Here is a 17245-nt window from a genome sequence, read left to right as displayed (position 1 = left end):
AGGGAATATTGCAGGCACTAGAACAGAGACAGGGCAGATAGCATTCAAGACCAGAGCGCCTGAATTCAGGAATCAGTCGCCATTAGATTTTCAGAATACATCTTTACTGCGTGGAATGAAAGATTTGATCTGCAATGATTTGCTTACTCAAAGCAGGTAATCACTCACTATGAAGTGAATAAGGTCTGTATTTTAAGTAACATATAACTAATAAAATAATCCAGGTGTCAGTTCAATTATAATCTAGATCACCACGACCAATATTCAAAGATCGTGAAATAGCATCTTCTAACAAATGCACAGGCAGAACTTCATCACACCCAGACAAGCAGTTTCCAACATACAGCCTTCAATAGCTCAGCCAATATGATATTGCTGCTAAAAGACAAGTTAGCCTTGACCTACAGTCACAGTATGTGGAACAGCTTCTTGTAACCGAAGTCCATGCAAAGTTTAATCAAATTTGGACAAGTGGTTCTGAAGATATTTCGGAAGACTAACCCACCATTGACCAGACCAATCAAGACATTAAAACAGACTGAAGTGGGAATGCCCATACCAAGTTTCATCAAGACTGTGAGAGCTGTCCTCAAGGTATATCTAAAAAACGTCAGTGTGACACACGTGCAAAGATAGTACCCTCCACTATAAGTCCTTCAGCAAGGATAGAAATCCCTGTGATGGATATTTAAAGCACAGAGAAGCCTGGTAGAAGACTGGCAAAGCACAGGCAAGCATGGCGATGGCTTGGAAAAGCACAGGGAACTCCATTCCACTCCAACACTTACCCCCTGTCCCCTTTCCCTGCCGCAGCCTCCACTTTGCGCATGGGCCCCTCCTCTGCAGGCCTCTCCTCCTCCTTCTGTGCTGGAGGCCTCTCCACCTTCAGACCATCCAATCCCGAACCAGACTGGAGGCTTTCCTTCTTTTGATTGGCCCCTGTCTTCAGTATGGCAATGGGGGCGGCCAATGGCATGGGTTCTTTCACCTCCACCAAGGGTTTCTTGCCCACCCATGCCTGGGCTTGGGGCTCCTTAGTAGGGCCCGAGGAAGCAGCAGCAGCAGCAGGGGCCTCCATCGTGGGTGTGGCATCTCCAGGCTTCACGAGAAGTGGCAGTGGGGGGGTGGCTTCTTGGCTTTCTTTAGCGGCAGTCGCCTGTCTGTCTGCTTTGTCTGTCGCTGCTCTGTCCTCCGTTTTGGCTGGAGGTACAGACTTGGCCGCACTCCCTGAGATTTGGGCTCCGTTTAATCTGGGCAGCTGTGTGGACGGGTCAGCAGGGGCAACAGCTGTTTCTGGTCTAGATGGCTGCACAGTGTTGGCTAAAGTCTCCGTTCTAGAGCATACGAAAGCATGGTCAAATTGAGGGGAAAGAATGAGAAAGCAGAGGGAGATGCAAGCATGCGAAAACATGGTACAGCATGGGGGAGCATTGTCAAGCACAGGGAATATTGCACGCACTAGCACAGAGACAGGGCAGACAGCATTCCAGACCAGAGCACCTGAATTCAAGAATCAGTTTACGTTAGCTATTCAGAATACATCTTCACTGTGTGGACTGAAAGATTTGATCTGCAATCATTTACTTACTGAAAGCAGGTAATCACTCATTACCAAGTGAACAAGGTCTGTATTTTAAGTAACACACAACCAATAAAATAATCCAGGTGTCAGTTTGATTATAATCTAGATCACCACGACCTATATCCAAAGATTGTGGAATAGCATCTCCTAACAAATGCACAGGCAGAACTTCATCACACCCAGACAAGCGGTTTCCAACATACAGCCTTCAATAACTCAGCCAATATCATGTCGCTGCTAAAAGAGAAGTTAGCCTTGACCTACTGTCACAGTATGTAACAGAAGTCCATGCAAAGTTTCATCAAATTTGGACAAGTGGTTCTGAAGATATTTCTGAAGACTAACCCATCATTGACCCGACCAATCAATGCATTAAAACAGGCTGAAGTGGGAATGCCCATACCAAGCTTCATCAAGACTGTGAGTGCCGTCCTCAAGGTATATATAAAAAACGTCAGTGTGACACACGTGCATAGAGACATACCCTCCACTATAACTCCTTCAGCAAGGATAGAAATCCCTGTGATGGATATTTAAAGCACAGGGAGGCATGGCAGAAGCCTGGTAAAGCACAGGCAAGCATGGCGATGGCTTGGAAAAGCACAGGAAACTCCATTCCACTCCAACACTTACCCCCTGTCCCCTTTCCCTGCCGCAGCCTCCACTTTGCGCATGGGCCCCTCCTCTGCAGGCCTCTCCATCTCCTTCCCTGCTGGAGACCCCTCCCCCTTCTTCAGACCATCCAATCCCCTTCCTGACTGGAGGCTCTCCTCCTTTTGATTGGCTCCCTTCTCAGGTGTGGCAGTGGGGGCGGCCAATGGCATGGGTATTTTCATCTCCACCAATGGCTTCTTTCCCACCCCTGCCTGGGCTTGGGGCTCCTTAGCAGGGCCCGAGGAAGCAGCAGCAGCAGCAGGGGCCTCCATCTTGGGTGTGGCATCTCCAGGCTTCACGAGAAGTGGCAGTGGGGGCGTGGCTTCTTGGCTTTCTTTAGCGGCGGTCGCCTGTCTGTCTGCTCTGCCTGTCGCTGCTCTGTCCTCTGGTTTGGCTGGAGGTACAGATTTAGCCACACTCCCTGAAATTTGGGCTCCCTCTAATCTGGGCAGCTGTGTGGACGGGTCAGGAGGGGCAACGGCTGCTTCTGGTCTAGATGGCGGCACAGTGTTGGCTAAAGTCTCCGTTCTAGAGCATAGGGAAGCGTGGTCAAATTGAGGGGAAAGAATGGGAAAGCAGAGGGAGATGCAAGCATGCAAAAACATAGTACAGCATGGGGGAGCATTGTCAAGCACAGGGAATATTGCAATGCTTGGTAAAAAGATGGTAAAGCCTAAAGATGCATAGTAAATCATAGGGAGATACAAGCAAACTTGGTACAGCAAAGAGGAGCACGGTCAGAGATGGGGAGGCATAACAAATGCTAGAGAAGCATGGTAAAGCATTAGGAAGAATAGTAACAGGGTATTCATGTGGAATCAGCCACAGTAGACGTGGATATGAGGTAGTCAAGATGCTATGCATGTTGATCGCAGCTATGCAGAACTCTCTCTCTCTATTTAATGAGCGTTATCTTGGAGGAATGATGATTGTAAACTGAACATTGCTCTCACTAGAACAGAGACAGGGCAGACAGCATTGAAGACAGAGCTCCTGAATTCATGAATCGGTTGCCGTTAGATATTCAGAATACATCTTCACTGCGTGCAATGAAAGATTTGATCTGCAATCACTGACTTCCTCAAAGCAGGTAATCACTCATTACGAAGTGAACAAGGTCTGTATTGTAAGTAACATACAACCAATAAAATAATCCAGGTGTCAGTTCGATTATAATCTAGATCACCACGACCTATATCCAAAGATTGTGGAATAGCATCTTCTAACAAATGCACAGGCAGAACTTCATCACACCCAGGCAAGCAGTTTCCAACATATAGCCTTCAATAGCTCAGCCAATATCGTTATTATTATTTATTTCTTAGCAGACACCCTTATCCAGGGCGACTTACAATTGTTAAAAGATATCACATTATTTTTACATACAATTACCCATTTATACATTTAGGTTTTTACTGAAGCAATCTATGTAAAGTACCTTGCTTAAGGGTACAATAGCAGTGTCCCCCACCTGGGATTGAACCCACGACCCTCCGGTCAAGAGTCCAGAGCCCTAACCACTACTCCACACTGCTGCCCCTATCATGTCGCTGCTAAAAAATAAGGGAGCCTTGACCTACAGTCACAGTATGTGGAATAGCTTCATGTAACAAAAGGCCATGCAAAGTTCCATCAAATTTGGACGAGCGGTTCTGAAGATATTTCTGAAGGCTAGCGCATCATTGACCCGACCAATCAAGACATTAAAACTCAGGCTGAAGTGGGTCACCATGCCCTGGATGATGGCATAACAAGATACTGAGTAAGGGAATGCCCATACCAAGTTTCATCAAGACTGGGAGAGCTGTCCTCAAGGTATATCTAAAAAATCGTCAGTGTGACACACGTGCATAGAGACGTACCCTCCACTATAACTCCTTCAGCAAGGATAGAAATCCCTGTGATGGATATTTAAAACACAAAGAAGCCTGGTAGAAGCCTGGTAAAGCACAGGCAAGCATGGCGATGGCTTGGAAAAGCACAGGGAACTCCATTCCACTCCAACACTTACCCCCTGTCCCCTTTCCCTGCCGCAGCCTCCACTTTGCGCATGGGCCCCTCCTCTGCAGGCCTCTCCTCCTCCTTCTGTGCTGGAGGCCTCTCCACCTTCAGACCCTCCAATTCCGAACCAGACTGGAGGCTTTCCTTCTTTTGATTGGCCCCTGTCTTCAGTATGGCAATGGGGGCGGCCAATGGCATGGGTTCTTTCACCTCCACCAAGGGTTTCTTGCCCACCCATGCCTGGGCTTGGGGCTCCTTAGCAGGGCCCGAGGAAGCAGCAGCAGCAGCAGGGGCCTCCATCTTGGGTGTGGCATCTCCAGGCTTCACGAGAAGTGGCAGTGGGGGGGTGGCTTCTTGGCTTTCTTTAGCGGCGGTCGCCTGTCTGTCTGCTTTGTCTGTCGCTGCTCTGTCCTCCGTTTTGGCTGGAGGTACAGACTTGGCCGCACTCCCTGAGATTTGGGCTCCGTTTAATCTGGGCAGCTGTGTGGACGGGTCAGCAGGGGCAACAGCTGTTTCTGGTCTAGATGGCTGCACAGTGTTGGCTAAAGTCTCCGTTCTAGAGCATACAAAAGCATGGTCAAATTGAGGGGAAAGAATGGGAAAGCAGAGGGAGATGCAGGCATGCGAAAACATGGTACAGCATGGGGACCGCATTGTCAAGCACAGGGAATATTGCAGGCACTAGCACAGAGACAGGGCAGACAGCATTCCAGACCAGAGCACCTGAATTCAAGAATCAGTTTACGTTAGCTATTCAGAATACATCTTCACTGTGTGGACTGTAAGATTTGATCTGCAATCATTTACTTACTGAAAGCAGGTAATCACTCATTACCAAGTGAACAAGGTCTGTATTTTAAGTAACACACAACCAATAAAATAATCCAGGTGTCAGTTTGATTACAATCTAGATCACCACGACCTATATCCAAAGATTGTGGAATAGCATCTCCTAACAAATGCATATGCATAACTTCATCACACCCAGACAAGCAGTTTCCAACATACAGCCTTCAATAGCTCAGCCAATATCATGTCGCTGCTAAAAGAGAAGTTAGCCTTGACCTACTGTCACAGTATGTAACAGAAGTCCATGCAAAGTTTCATCAAATTTGGACAAGTGGTTCTGAAGATATTTCTGAAGACTAACCCATCATTGACCCGACCAATCAATGCATTAAAACAGGCTGAAGTGGGAATGCCCATACCAAGCTTCATCAAGACTGTGAGTGCCGTCCTCAAGGTATATATAAAAAACGTCAGTGTGACGCACGTGCATAGAGACATACCCTCCACTATAACTCCTTCAGCAAGGATAGAAATCCCTGTGATGGATATTTAAAGCACAAGGAAGCCTGGTAGAAAAATGGTAAAGCACAGGCAAGCATGGCGATGGCTTGGAAAAGCACAGGGAACTCCATTCAACTCCAACACTTACCCCCTGTCCCCTTTCCCTGCCGCAGCCTCCACTTTGCGCATGGGCCCCTCCTCTGCAGGCCTCTCCATCTCCTTCTGTGCTGGAGACCCCTCCCCCTTCTTCAGACCATCCAATCCCCTTCCTGACTGGAGGCTCTCCTCCTTTTGATTGGCTCCCTTCTCAGGTGTGGCAGTGGGGGCGGCCAATGGCATGGGTTCTTTCACCTCCACCAAGGGTTTCTTGCCCACCCCTGCCTGGGTTTGGGGCTCCTTAGCAGGGCCCGAGGAAGCAGCAGCAGCAGCAGGGGCCTCCATCTTGGGTGTGGCACCTCCAGGCTTCACAAGAAGTGGCAGTGGGGGGGTGGCTTCTTGGCTTTCTTTAGCGGCGGTCGCCTGTCTGTCTGCTTTGTCTGTCGCTGCTCTGTCCTCTGGTTTGGCTGGAGGTACAGACTGGGACGCACTCCCTGAGATTTGGGCTCCCTCTAATATGGGCAGCTGTGTGGATGGGTCAGCAGGGGCAAAGGCTGCTTCTGGTCTAGATGGCTGCACAGTGTTGGCTAAACTCTCCGTTCTAGAGCATACGAAAGCATGGTCAAATTGAGGGGAAAGAATGAAGCACTGCTGTCACTGTTTACTTCAGTGATTATTGCTACATGGTTCTGAAGAATCTGGCATATCAAATATCTAGAAAATATTTTAAACACTTAGAGGATGCAGTGTAAGATATACAACACTGATGACAAGTAGATGTGAAACAGCTAGTCATTTAACCGATAACTGATCGACAGAGCTTTTACTTTGCAAGCCTCAATTAAGCATCCTTTGAAAGCTTTGTGAAGAGGCGTCTTTCCTTTGAATAATAAAGTGTTCTCGATACACAGATTATTCCCTGTGCAATACACCACTAAGAAATTCTAATGACAGTACTTTGTCATCTCCGAAAACATTGAGTCAGCTTTCAAAGCAGGAATAACACCAATTCTAACCACAGGCACATCATTAATTAGAATATTATATTTACATAATGTACTCGGGTAGAACAAGTATTATTTTGACAGCGTTGAATAAGTAGAAATAGTCGAATAGGCTGAGCTAATGAATACATCTATAGGTTCCCATTTCTTTACTAGGTGTAGCAATGGTAGCAAAGTATGGGACCATGCATGTTGTTCATCTATCAAAATAGAATTCATTTTTATTCATTTGTAGATATTTATACTGCAACTCCCCAAAGGAAAATCATGCTAAAGCAAGGAGGAAGCGTATGGGAGTATGATAAGACCAAGATCATACACAGTGAACAAGGCATTATATATGACACAGATCCCCCACAAAGGATTCATATGACAGAACACAGTTTAGTCAACGGTTCTGTAGCAATCACGCTGGTCTACATCCACGATGCAGTTTCATCAACATCAGAGAAGCCATATCTACGATACTGAAGTCAGTTGTGACCTGGTTAGGATTCGTGTGCTTTCTAAGTTGAATGACAATAGGATGAGTGTTTCTGCTACTGACTGGCCACTTTATTAGGACCTGTCTGTCTCCCTGATTGGGTTTGGCATGGCCCTGGTGTGGGGCATGTTCTCCCTGTACACCCTGGGTCCCTTGATTACTCTGGAAGGCTAAACAAATTACTTAAGCAAATCCGCCCAACAGTGCTGAACCCTGATGGCCACTTTCAAGGCGATGATGCCCTCAACTCCACATCCCCTTCACAAGGTGTAACACTGGCCCCCCTGCCTCTCCCAGTAAACACAGCACTGCCCTTTGCACTCCCGCAGGGTTAGGGAGGAGAGAGGGGATCGTTCACCTCCTCCCGTCAGTGACCCCTACTGGTCATGCGGACACTATCGGTTCAGTGGCTGAAAAGACTGGGTTGATAAAAAAGAAAATACAGTCTACGCAACTGGTTTCTCACGTTAGTATGTAAAAATGAGCCTAAGACAGCAGGCCAAGACCACATAGCACCTTTCCCAAAGGCGTATGTTATATCTACAAACACAAAGTTAAAAGTGGAGTCCCAGCAACACTTACCTCTTGCCCCCTTTCTCTGTCGCAGCCTCCACTTTGCGCATGAGCCCCTCCTCCTTCTTCAGACCCACCAATCCCGATCCAGACTGCAGGCTCTCCTTTTGATTGGCACCCTTCTTCGGTGTAGCAGTGGGGCCGGCCAATGGCGCGGTTTCTTTCATATCGTCTTCAAATGGGTTCTTGCCCACCCCTGCCTGGGCCTGGGGCTCCTTAGCAGGGCCCGAGGAAGCAGCAGCAGCAGCAGGGGCCTCCATCTTGGGTGTGGCATCTCCAGGCTTCACGAGAAGTGGCAGTGGGGGCGTGGCTTCTTGGCTTTCTTTAGCGGCGGTCGCCTGTCTGTCTGCTCTGCCTGTCGCTGCTCTGTCCTCTGGTGTCAGACCTGGTTCTCCTCCAGGCTGGGCGGCGCTCTGCTTGGATATGCTCACACTGCCTGCGGCCCTGGTTGTCCTCAGGAAGTCCTCTGGCTTGCCAGTGCTCACAGCTCTGGGTTGAGCCTCCACGGCTGACTTCAATGTTGGCTTCATCTGGTTTTCTGGTAGCCTGCCGCCGGACTGCTGGTCCTTAATCTTTGGAACTATGTGGGAAAGCAAAGCAAAAACACACAATGATTGCAGTTCTGATGTGTAGGGGCTTTGCTACTCAATGCCATCATTTTCAATTCATTCTTTGCTTCTGACCAGCAGCTGACCAAACGCACCCGGGATATCCAAGCGCAATCACAGCAAATGAAGCGGGTGTCACTCATACCCAACGCTTTCCTATTGTTGATTTTGGATCCCAGTATCTCCGCCCCACTCAATCACAGCTCAGCTGCTCAGAAACGACTCATAAAAGTGCTGAAACCTGTTGTATCATTAACAGGGTTCATGGGGTTCCAATGAAGAACAAATAGCTACTAGAAAAAGCTGAGTGATTAATGATATTTTGAGAGCCCCCGAAACAAAACTGTTGAAAAGGAGCAAGGCTAATTATAAATCACACATGAGAAATCAACAAACCCAGTTAAGGCCCTTATCTTGTGTAGAGATGCCAGCTCTTCCATAGACATACATTCTAAATACAATACTTACACAGTCCTGCTTTGTTTTTGTGATTTATGATAAGTTAGTGTCAGGCGTCTTGGAGAAGTGGTTCTCTATCAGAGTTTATCGGAGTACAGCAATCCAAAACATCAATAGGAGGCTAGGAGTGTGTGATAAATCAAGGCAGTTATCATGTAGTGCATCTATACAGCTAATCACGCCTTCCTTTCCAAGACCTTCTCAAGAGAGCTGCCAGCAAAGCCCAGAAGCAATGGCAGTACAGCCCCGCCCCCAGTACTCACAGCTGAACCCTGCCCCCAGACTGGAGCCCCGCCCCCCGGTACTCACAGCTGAACCCTGCCCCCAGACTGGAGCTCCGACCCCCGGTACTCACAGCTGAACCCTGCCCCCAGACTGGAGCCCTGCCCCCCCGGTACTCACAGCTGAACCCTGCCCCCAGACTGGAGCTCCGCCCCCCGGTACTCACAGCTGAACCCTGCCCCCAGACTGGAGCTCCGCCCCCCGGTACTCACAGCTGAACCCTGCCCCCAGACTGGAGCTCCGCCCCCCGGTACTCACAGCTGAACCCTGCCCCCAGACTGGAGCCCCGCCCCCCGGTACTCACAGCTGAACCCTGCCCCCAGACTGGAGCTCCGCCCCCGGTACTCACAGCTGAACCCTGCCCCCAGACTGGAGCTCCGCCCCCCGGTACTCACAGCTGAACCCTGCCCCCAGACTGGAGCTCCGCCCCCCGGTACTCACAGCTGAACCCTGCCCCGCCTCCAGACTGGAGCGCCCCCCCAAGGTACTCACAGCTGAACCCTGCCCCGCCCCCAGAGTGGAGCCCCGGTACTCACAGCTGAGGCCCCGCACCCAGACTGGTACTCACAGCTGAACCCTGCCCCGCCCCCAGACTGGAGCCCCTCCCCCGGTACTCACAGCTGAACCCTGCCCCGCCCCCAGACTGGAGCCCCGCCCCACGGTACACACAGCTGAACCCTGCCCCGCCCCCAGACTGGAGCCCCTGCCCCACAGTACACACAGCTGAACCCTGCCCCGCCCCCAGACTGGAGCCCCGCCCCACGGTACACACAGCTGAACCCTGCCCTGCCCCCAGACTGGAGCCCCGCCCCCAGGTACTCACAGCTGAACCCTGCCCCGCCCCCAGACTGGAGCCCCGCCCCACGGTACACACAGCTGAACCCTGCCCCGCCCCCAGACTGGAGCCCCGCCCCCAGGTACTCACAGCTGAACCCTGCCCCGTCCCCAGACTGGAGCCCCTCCCCCGGTACTCACAGCTGAACCCTGCCCCGCCCCCAGACTGGAGCCCCGCCCCACGGTACTCACAGCTGAACCCTGCCCCGCCCCCAGACTGGAGCCCCGCCCCGGTACTCACAGCTGAGGCCCCATACCAGCCTGGTACTCACAGCTGAACCCTGCCCCGCCCCCAGACTGGAGCCCCCCCCCGGTACTCACACCTGAGGCCCCACACCAGACTGGTACTCACAGCTGAACCCTGCCCCGCCCCCAGACTGGAGCCCCGCCCCCAGTACTCACAGCTGAAGGCAGTGTCTCCGAGATCGTCCGCCTCTTCTTGCAGGGTGCCCAGCTGTCTCTGGGTCTCTAAACACAATCACAGAAAAGCGGGGGTCACTACAGACTGAAGGTATTCAATTGACAACAACTGAGAGCATAAGAACGCCTCTGTGCAGAGTCCTAAGAAAACGTGTAAAGATTTCTCTTCTCAGTAACATCCACTCCACGCCGCGGCTGTAAATTCACAGTCAGAGCTGTCAGTATTATCATCATTATTATCATCATGATGGAAATCGACAGTACAGAACAGTATAGAATATGAAATGGCAACGAATAGTTTAATGAAAATCAGATAAGTGGTATTTAAGACCTAGATGACATTAGATAAGCAAATGAGGTGTCAGTATCAGGGTATATTAAAATGACTGATTTACAGAACAGGGGAAAAGCTATTGTGTTCTCCAGATATATGCAACAATGTGAGTGTGACGGATGTGCAGACTGACAGACACTCCCCTGTATCCCAGAATCTGATACGCCCAGACAGCTGCATAGGCCAAATTACAATTAAAAAGAAAGAACAAAGGCAGCACCTGAGAGAGGGGTGAACTCAGAGGGGCGAGGGGGCAATGAAGCGGGCACTGCAGCTGAGAGAGAGCGAGAGGAAGAGGGAGAGAGAGAGAGGGGGGGGAGGGAGAGAGAGCGAGAGAGAGAGAGAGAGAAAGAGAGAGAGAGAGGGAGGGAGAGAGAGCGAGAGAGAGAGAGAGAGAGAGAGAGAGAGAGGGAGGGAGAGAGAGCGAGAGAGAGAGAGAGCGAGAGAGGGAGAGAGCAAGAGGGAGAGAGAGAGAGGGAGGGAGAGAGAGCGAGAGAGAGAGAGAGCGAGAGAGAGAGAGAGAGAGAAAGAGAGAGAGAGAGAGGGAGGGAGAGAGAGTGAGAGAGAGAGAGAGAGAGAGAGGGAGAGAGCAAGAGGGAGAGAGAGAGAGAGAGAGAGAGTCAGCACAGCAAACACTGGAGAAACACACAAGAGAAAGATGAGAGAGAGTGGAAAGAAGTCAGGAGGCATGCTGTCTGTCTGTACCGCTGGGAGGGGGGCTCCTCTCCTTGAACCCTGAAGCAATGACAGGCACAGGGGCCACAGGTACAGGGACCTCACGCACAGGTGTCACATGTACAGGGGCCACATGCCCAGAGGTCACACACACAGGGGCCACAGGTACAGGGCCCTCAGGCACAGTGTCCAGTACTGGAACAGAGACACAGGGAGAGAGTGAGCAGAGCCAGCACAGGAGGAGAAACATACTGTCACACAGAGTCACACACACACACACACACACAGTCACACACACGCACACACAGTCACAGAGTCACACACACACACACACAGTCACACACACGCACACATAGTCACACACACACACACACACGCACACACACAGTCACACACACACACACACAGTCACACACACACACACACACAGTCACACACACATACACAGTCACACACGCAGTCACAGACAGTCACACACACACAGTCACACACACACACACACACACACACAGTCACAGAGTCACACACACACACAGTCACAGAGTCACACACACACACAGTCACAGAGTCACACACACACACACAGTCAGAATTACAGTTATCAGTATGACCTTGCAGTGTATCAACAACATGAAATTGAGTAAGAAGGTCAAAGAATATAGCTGTATAGCAAACAGTAAATTAATAAACACAAAGTGTACTGTCTCTATGCGGCTGTAATTTCACTTCACCTCAATATGGGAGTCATATTAGGTCAGAGGTGACTATCATGCTCAGCAACATATTTATCAAACATTTTTCATAAAACCCAGCAAATACGACGTCACTGCCTCAAATGTTTTTAGAGATGCAAGGGTTTGGCACTCTGGCAGCGTTAGATTTGCAAATAAACTAGCAGGAAAGGGTTTGTTTTTCTTGTATGACACCCAGGGTCAAACCTGACCCAGAGAATCACAGAATACAGCTGTGCACCGAGTATGAAGACACTATCTCAAAGAGTTAGGCCTTTATCATCCGGACAGCACAAGGTCACATGACCCCAAAATGACAACCATCTTAGGTCATAGGTCAAAGAGAAGGGTGCCTTTAGAGTTCACAACACGGGGCATATGAAGATCCAGCGTGAATGCTGGTAGCGTGACAGACTCACACAAGCTCCCCTGAACAGGAAGATTAAAAACAATGAGAATGTGACATGAAGCAGAGTCACCCTCCACACAACAACACAATGTCACTGTGGGAATGAACAAAGTACCTGAGAGAGGGGTGAACTCAGAGGGGCGAGGGGGCACTGAAGCAGGCACAGGGGCTGGCACTGCAGCTGAGAGAGAGAGAGAGAGAGAGAGAGAGAGAGAGAGAGAGAGAGAGAGAGAGAGAGAGTCAGCACAGCAAACACTGGAGAAACAGACAAGAAAAAGATGAGAGAGAGTGGAAAGAAGTCAGGAGGCATGCTGTCTGTCTGTACCGCTGGGAGGGGGGCTCCTCTCCTTGAACCCTGAAGCAATGTCGGGCACAGGGGCCACAGGCACTGGGGCCTCACGCACACGGGACACACGGCAAGGGGCCACAGGCACAGGGCCCGGGACTGGAACAGAGAGACACAGGGAGAGAGTGAGCAGAGCCAGCACAGGAGGAGAAACATACAGTCACACAGAGTCACACACACACAGCATCACACACACAGAGTCACACACACACACACACACACACACACACAGCGTCACACACACACACAGCGTCACACACAGTCTCACACTCACACAGCATCACACGCTCAGTCACACACACACAGCATCACACACAGAATCACACTACCAGCGTCACACACAGTGTCACACACTCACACAGCATCACACACACACACACAGTCACACACTCACGAGTCACACACTCACACAGCATCACAGTGTCACAAAATCAAGAGTCACACACACTCACACAGCATCACACTCACAGTCACACACACACTCAGTCACACAGTCACACAGAGTCAAACGCACTCAGAATTAATTAGAGCTATCTGTATGACCATGAAGTGTAGCTGTATAGCAAACAATAAGTCCATAAAACAAAGTGCACTGTCTCTGTGCGGCTGTAATTTCACTTGACCTCAATATGGGAGTCATATTAGGTCATATTAGGAGGTGAATTTCAAGCTCAGCAACATATTTATCATACATTTTTCATAAAACCCAGCAAATATGATGTCACTGCCTCAAACGTTTTTAGAGATGCAAGGGTTTGGCACTCTGGCAGCGTTAGATTTGCAAATAAACTAGCAGGAAAGGGTTTGTTTTTCTTGTACGACACTCAGGGTCAAACCTGACCCACAGAATCACAGAATACAGCTGTGTACCGAGTATGAAGACAATATCTCAAATAGTTAGGCCTTTATCATCCGGACAACACAAGATCACATGACCCCAAAATGACAACCATCTTAGGTCAAAGAGAAGGGTGCCTGTAGAGTTCACAACACGGGGCATATGAAGATCCAGCGTGAATGCTGGTAGCGTGACAGACTCACACAAGCTCCCCTGAACAGGAAGATTAAAAACAATGAGAATGTGACATGAAGCAGAGTCACCCTCCACACAACAACACAATGTCACTGTGGGAATGAACAAAGTACCTGAGAGAGGGGTGAACTCAGAGGGGCGAGGGGGCACTGAAGCAGGCACAGGGGCTGGCACTGCAGCTGAGAGAGAGAGAGAGAGAGAGAGAGAGAGAGAGAGAGAGAGAGAGAGAGAGTCAGCACAGCAAACACTGGAGAAACAGACAAGAAAAAGATGAGAGAGAGTGGAAAGAAGTCAGGAGGCATGCTGTCTGTCTGTACCGCTGGGAGGGGGGCTCCTCTCCTTGAACCCTGAAGCAATGTCGGGCACAGGGGCCACAGGCACTGGGGCCTCACGCACACGGGACACACGGCAAGGGGCCACAGGCACAGGGCCCGGGACTGGAACAGAGAGACACAGGGAGAGAGTGAGCAGAGCCAGCACAGGAGGAGAAACATACAGTCACACAGAGTCACACACACACAGCATCACACACACAGAGTCACACACACACACACACACACACACACACAGCGTCACACACACACACAGCGTCACACACAGTCTCACACTCACACAGCATCACACGCTCAGTCACACACACACAGCATCACACACAGAATCACACTACCAGCGTCACACACAGTGTCACACACTCACACAGCATCACACACACACACACAGTCACACACTCACGAGTCACACACTCACACAGCATCACAGTGTCACAAAATCAAGAGTCACACACACTCACACAGCATCACACTCACAGTCACACACACACTCAGTCACACAGTCACACAGAGTCAAACGCACTCAGAATTAATTAGAGCTATCTGTATGACCATGAAGTGTAGCTGTATAGCAAACAATAAGTCCATAAAACAAAGTGCACTGTCTCTGTGCGGCTGTAATTTCACTTGACCTCAATATGGGAGTCATATTAGGTCATATTAGGAGGTGAATTTCAAGCTCAGCAACATATTTATCATACATTTTTCATAAAACCCAGCAAATATGATGTCACTGCCTCAAACGTTTTTAGAGATGCAAGGGTTTGGCACTCTGGCAGCGTTAGATTTGCAAATAAACTAGCAGGAAAGGGTTTGTTTTTCTTGTACGACACTCAGGGTCAAACCTGACCCACAGAATCACAGAATACAGCTGTGTACCGAGTATGAAGACAATATCTCAAATAGTTAGGCCTTTATCATCCGGACAACACAAGATCACATGACCCCAAAATGACAACCATCTTAGGTCAAAGAGAAGGGTGCCTGTAGAGTTCACAACACGGGGCATATGAAGATCCAGCGTGAATGCTGGTAGCGTGACAGACTCACACAAGCTCCCCTGAACAGGAAGATTAAAAACAATGAGAATGTGACATGAAGCAGAGTCACCCTCCACACAACAACACAATGTCACTGTGGGAATGAACAAAGTACCTGAGAGAGGGGTGAACTCAGAGGGGCGAGGGGGCACTGAAGCAGGCACAGGGGCTGGCACTGCAGCTGAGAGAGAGAGGGAGAGAGAGAGAGAGAGAGAGAGAGAGAGAGAGAGAGAGAGCGAGAGAGACAGAGTCAGCACAGCAAACACTGGAGAAACACACAAGAAAAAGATGAGAGCGAGAGAGTGGAAAGAAGTCAGGAGGCATGCTGTCTGTCTGTACCGCTGGGAGGGGGGCTCCTCTCCTTGAACCCTGAAGCAATGTCGGGCACAGGGACCACAGGCACAGGGACCTCACGCACACGAGACACACGGCAAGGGGCCACAGGCACAGGGCCCGGGACTGGAACAGAGAGACACAGGGAGAGAGTGAGCAGAGAGAGCACAGGAGGAGAAACATACAGTCACACAGAGTCACAAACACACAGCATCACACACACAGAGTCACACACACACACACAGTGTCACACACACAGTCACACACTCACACACACACACACACACAGCATCACACACACAGTCACACACTCACACAGCGTCACACAAACAGTCACACACTCACAGTGTCACACACAGTCACACACTCACACAGCAACACACACACGTACACACACACTCAGTCACAGTCACACACAGTCTCACACACACTCACACAGCATCACAGTCAGTCACACAAAGAGTCTCACACACACACACACTCAGTCACACAGTCTCACACACACTCACACACACACACACAGTCACACAGAGTCTCACGCACGCACACACACACTCAGTCACAGTCACACACAGTCTCACACACACTCACACAGCATCACAGTCAGTCACACAAAGAGTCTCACACACACACACACTCAGTCACACAGTCACAGAGTCTCACACACACACACACACAGTCACACAGAGTCTCACGCACGCACACACACAGTCACACAGTCACAGAGTCTCACACACACACACACACACACACACACTCAGTCACACAGTCACACAGAGTCTCTCACACACACACACACACAGTCACAGAGTCTCACGCACGCACACACACAGTCACACAGTCACAGTCTCACACACACACACTCAGTCACACAGTCACACAGAGTCTCACACACACACACAGTCACACAGAGTCTCACGCACACACACTCAGTCACACACACAGTCACACAAAGAGTCTCACATACACACACACTCACAGAGTCACACACACTCAGAATTACAGCTATCAGTATTATTATTATTATTATTTATTTCTTAGTATGACCATGAAGTGTATCAACAACAATGAATTAAGTACAAAAATCCAAGAATATAGCTGTATAGCAAACAATAAGTCCAAAACACAAAGTGTACTGTCTCTGTGCGGCTGTAATTTCACTTGATCTCAATATGGGAGCCATATTAGGTCAGAGGTGAATTTCATGCTCAGCAACATACTTATCATACATTTTTCCTAAAACACAGCAAATATGACACAGCTGTGTGGCGAGTATGACGGCACTATCTCAACGCATTAGGCCTTTATCATCTGGACAACACAAGGTTACATGATCCAAAATGACAACCATCTTAGGTCATAGGTCAAAGAGAAGGGTGCCTTTAGAGTTCACAACACGGGGCATATGAAGATCCAGCGTGAATGCTGGCAGCGTGACAGACTCACACAAGCTCCCCTGAGCAGGAAGATTAAAAACAATGAGAATGTGACATGAAGCAGAGTCACCCTCCACACAACAACACAGTGTCACTGTGGGAATGAACAAAGTACCTGAGAGAGGGGTGAACTCAGAGGGGCGAGGGGGCACTGAAGCAGGCACAGGGGCTGACACTGCAGCTGAGAGAGAGAGAGAGAGAGAGAGAGAGAGAGAGAGAGAGAGAGAGAGAGAGAGAGAGAGAGAGAGAGAGAGTCAGCACAGCAAACACTGGAGAAACACACAAGAAAAAG

The 17245-nt window shown here is 49.7% G+C and overlaps 1 protein-coding gene across 11 annotated transcripts in view; it reads right to left on the bottom strand.

Moving 5' to 3' along the window:
* LOC117398504 (EH domain-binding protein 1-like protein 1) overlaps positions 1-17245 on the bottom strand; it is a 62947-nt gene that overhangs the window by 23494 nt on the left and 22208 nt on the right. For 5 of the 11 annotated variants that reach the window (XM_059015673.1, XM_059015672.1, XM_059015681.1 and 2 more), the window contains 15 exons: positions 17069-17134; positions 15524-15643; positions 15300-15365; positions 14133-14252; positions 13929-13994; positions 12762-12881; positions 12552-12617; positions 11327-11491; positions 10842-10895; positions 10270-10335; positions 7694-8264; positions 5676-6224; positions 4248-4793; positions 2216-2764; positions 789-1334 (listed from right to left, as the gene is read on the bottom strand). In XM_059015673.1, coding sequence (XP_058871656.1) covers positions 789-1334; positions 2216-2764; positions 4248-4793; positions 5676-6224; positions 7694-8264; positions 10270-10335; positions 10842-10895; positions 11327-11491; positions 12552-12617; positions 12762-12881; positions 13929-13994; positions 14133-14252; positions 15300-15365; positions 15524-15643; positions 17069-17134 — 3670 coding nt within the window. The remainder of the gene's footprint in view (positions 1-788; positions 1335-2215; positions 2765-4247; positions 4794-5675; positions 6225-7693; positions 8265-10269; positions 10336-10841; positions 10896-11326; positions 11492-12551; positions 12618-12761; positions 12882-13928; positions 13995-14132; positions 14253-15299; positions 15366-15523; positions 15644-17068; positions 17135-17245) is intronic. The other 6 variants (XM_059015680.1, XM_059015674.1, XM_059015675.1 and 3 more) reach the window with 6 other exon arrangements.

Source organism: Acipenser ruthenus, chromosome 51 (genome assembly GCF_902713425.1).
Source record: "Acipenser ruthenus chromosome 51, fAciRut3.2 maternal haplotype, whole genome shotgun sequence".
NCBI classification, from domain to species: Eukaryota; Metazoa; Chordata; class Actinopteri; order Acipenseriformes; family Acipenseridae; genus Acipenser; species Acipenser ruthenus.
The sequence above is the reverse complement of the archived record's forward strand: the minus strand, read 5'-3'. Positions and strand labels throughout refer to the sequence as shown.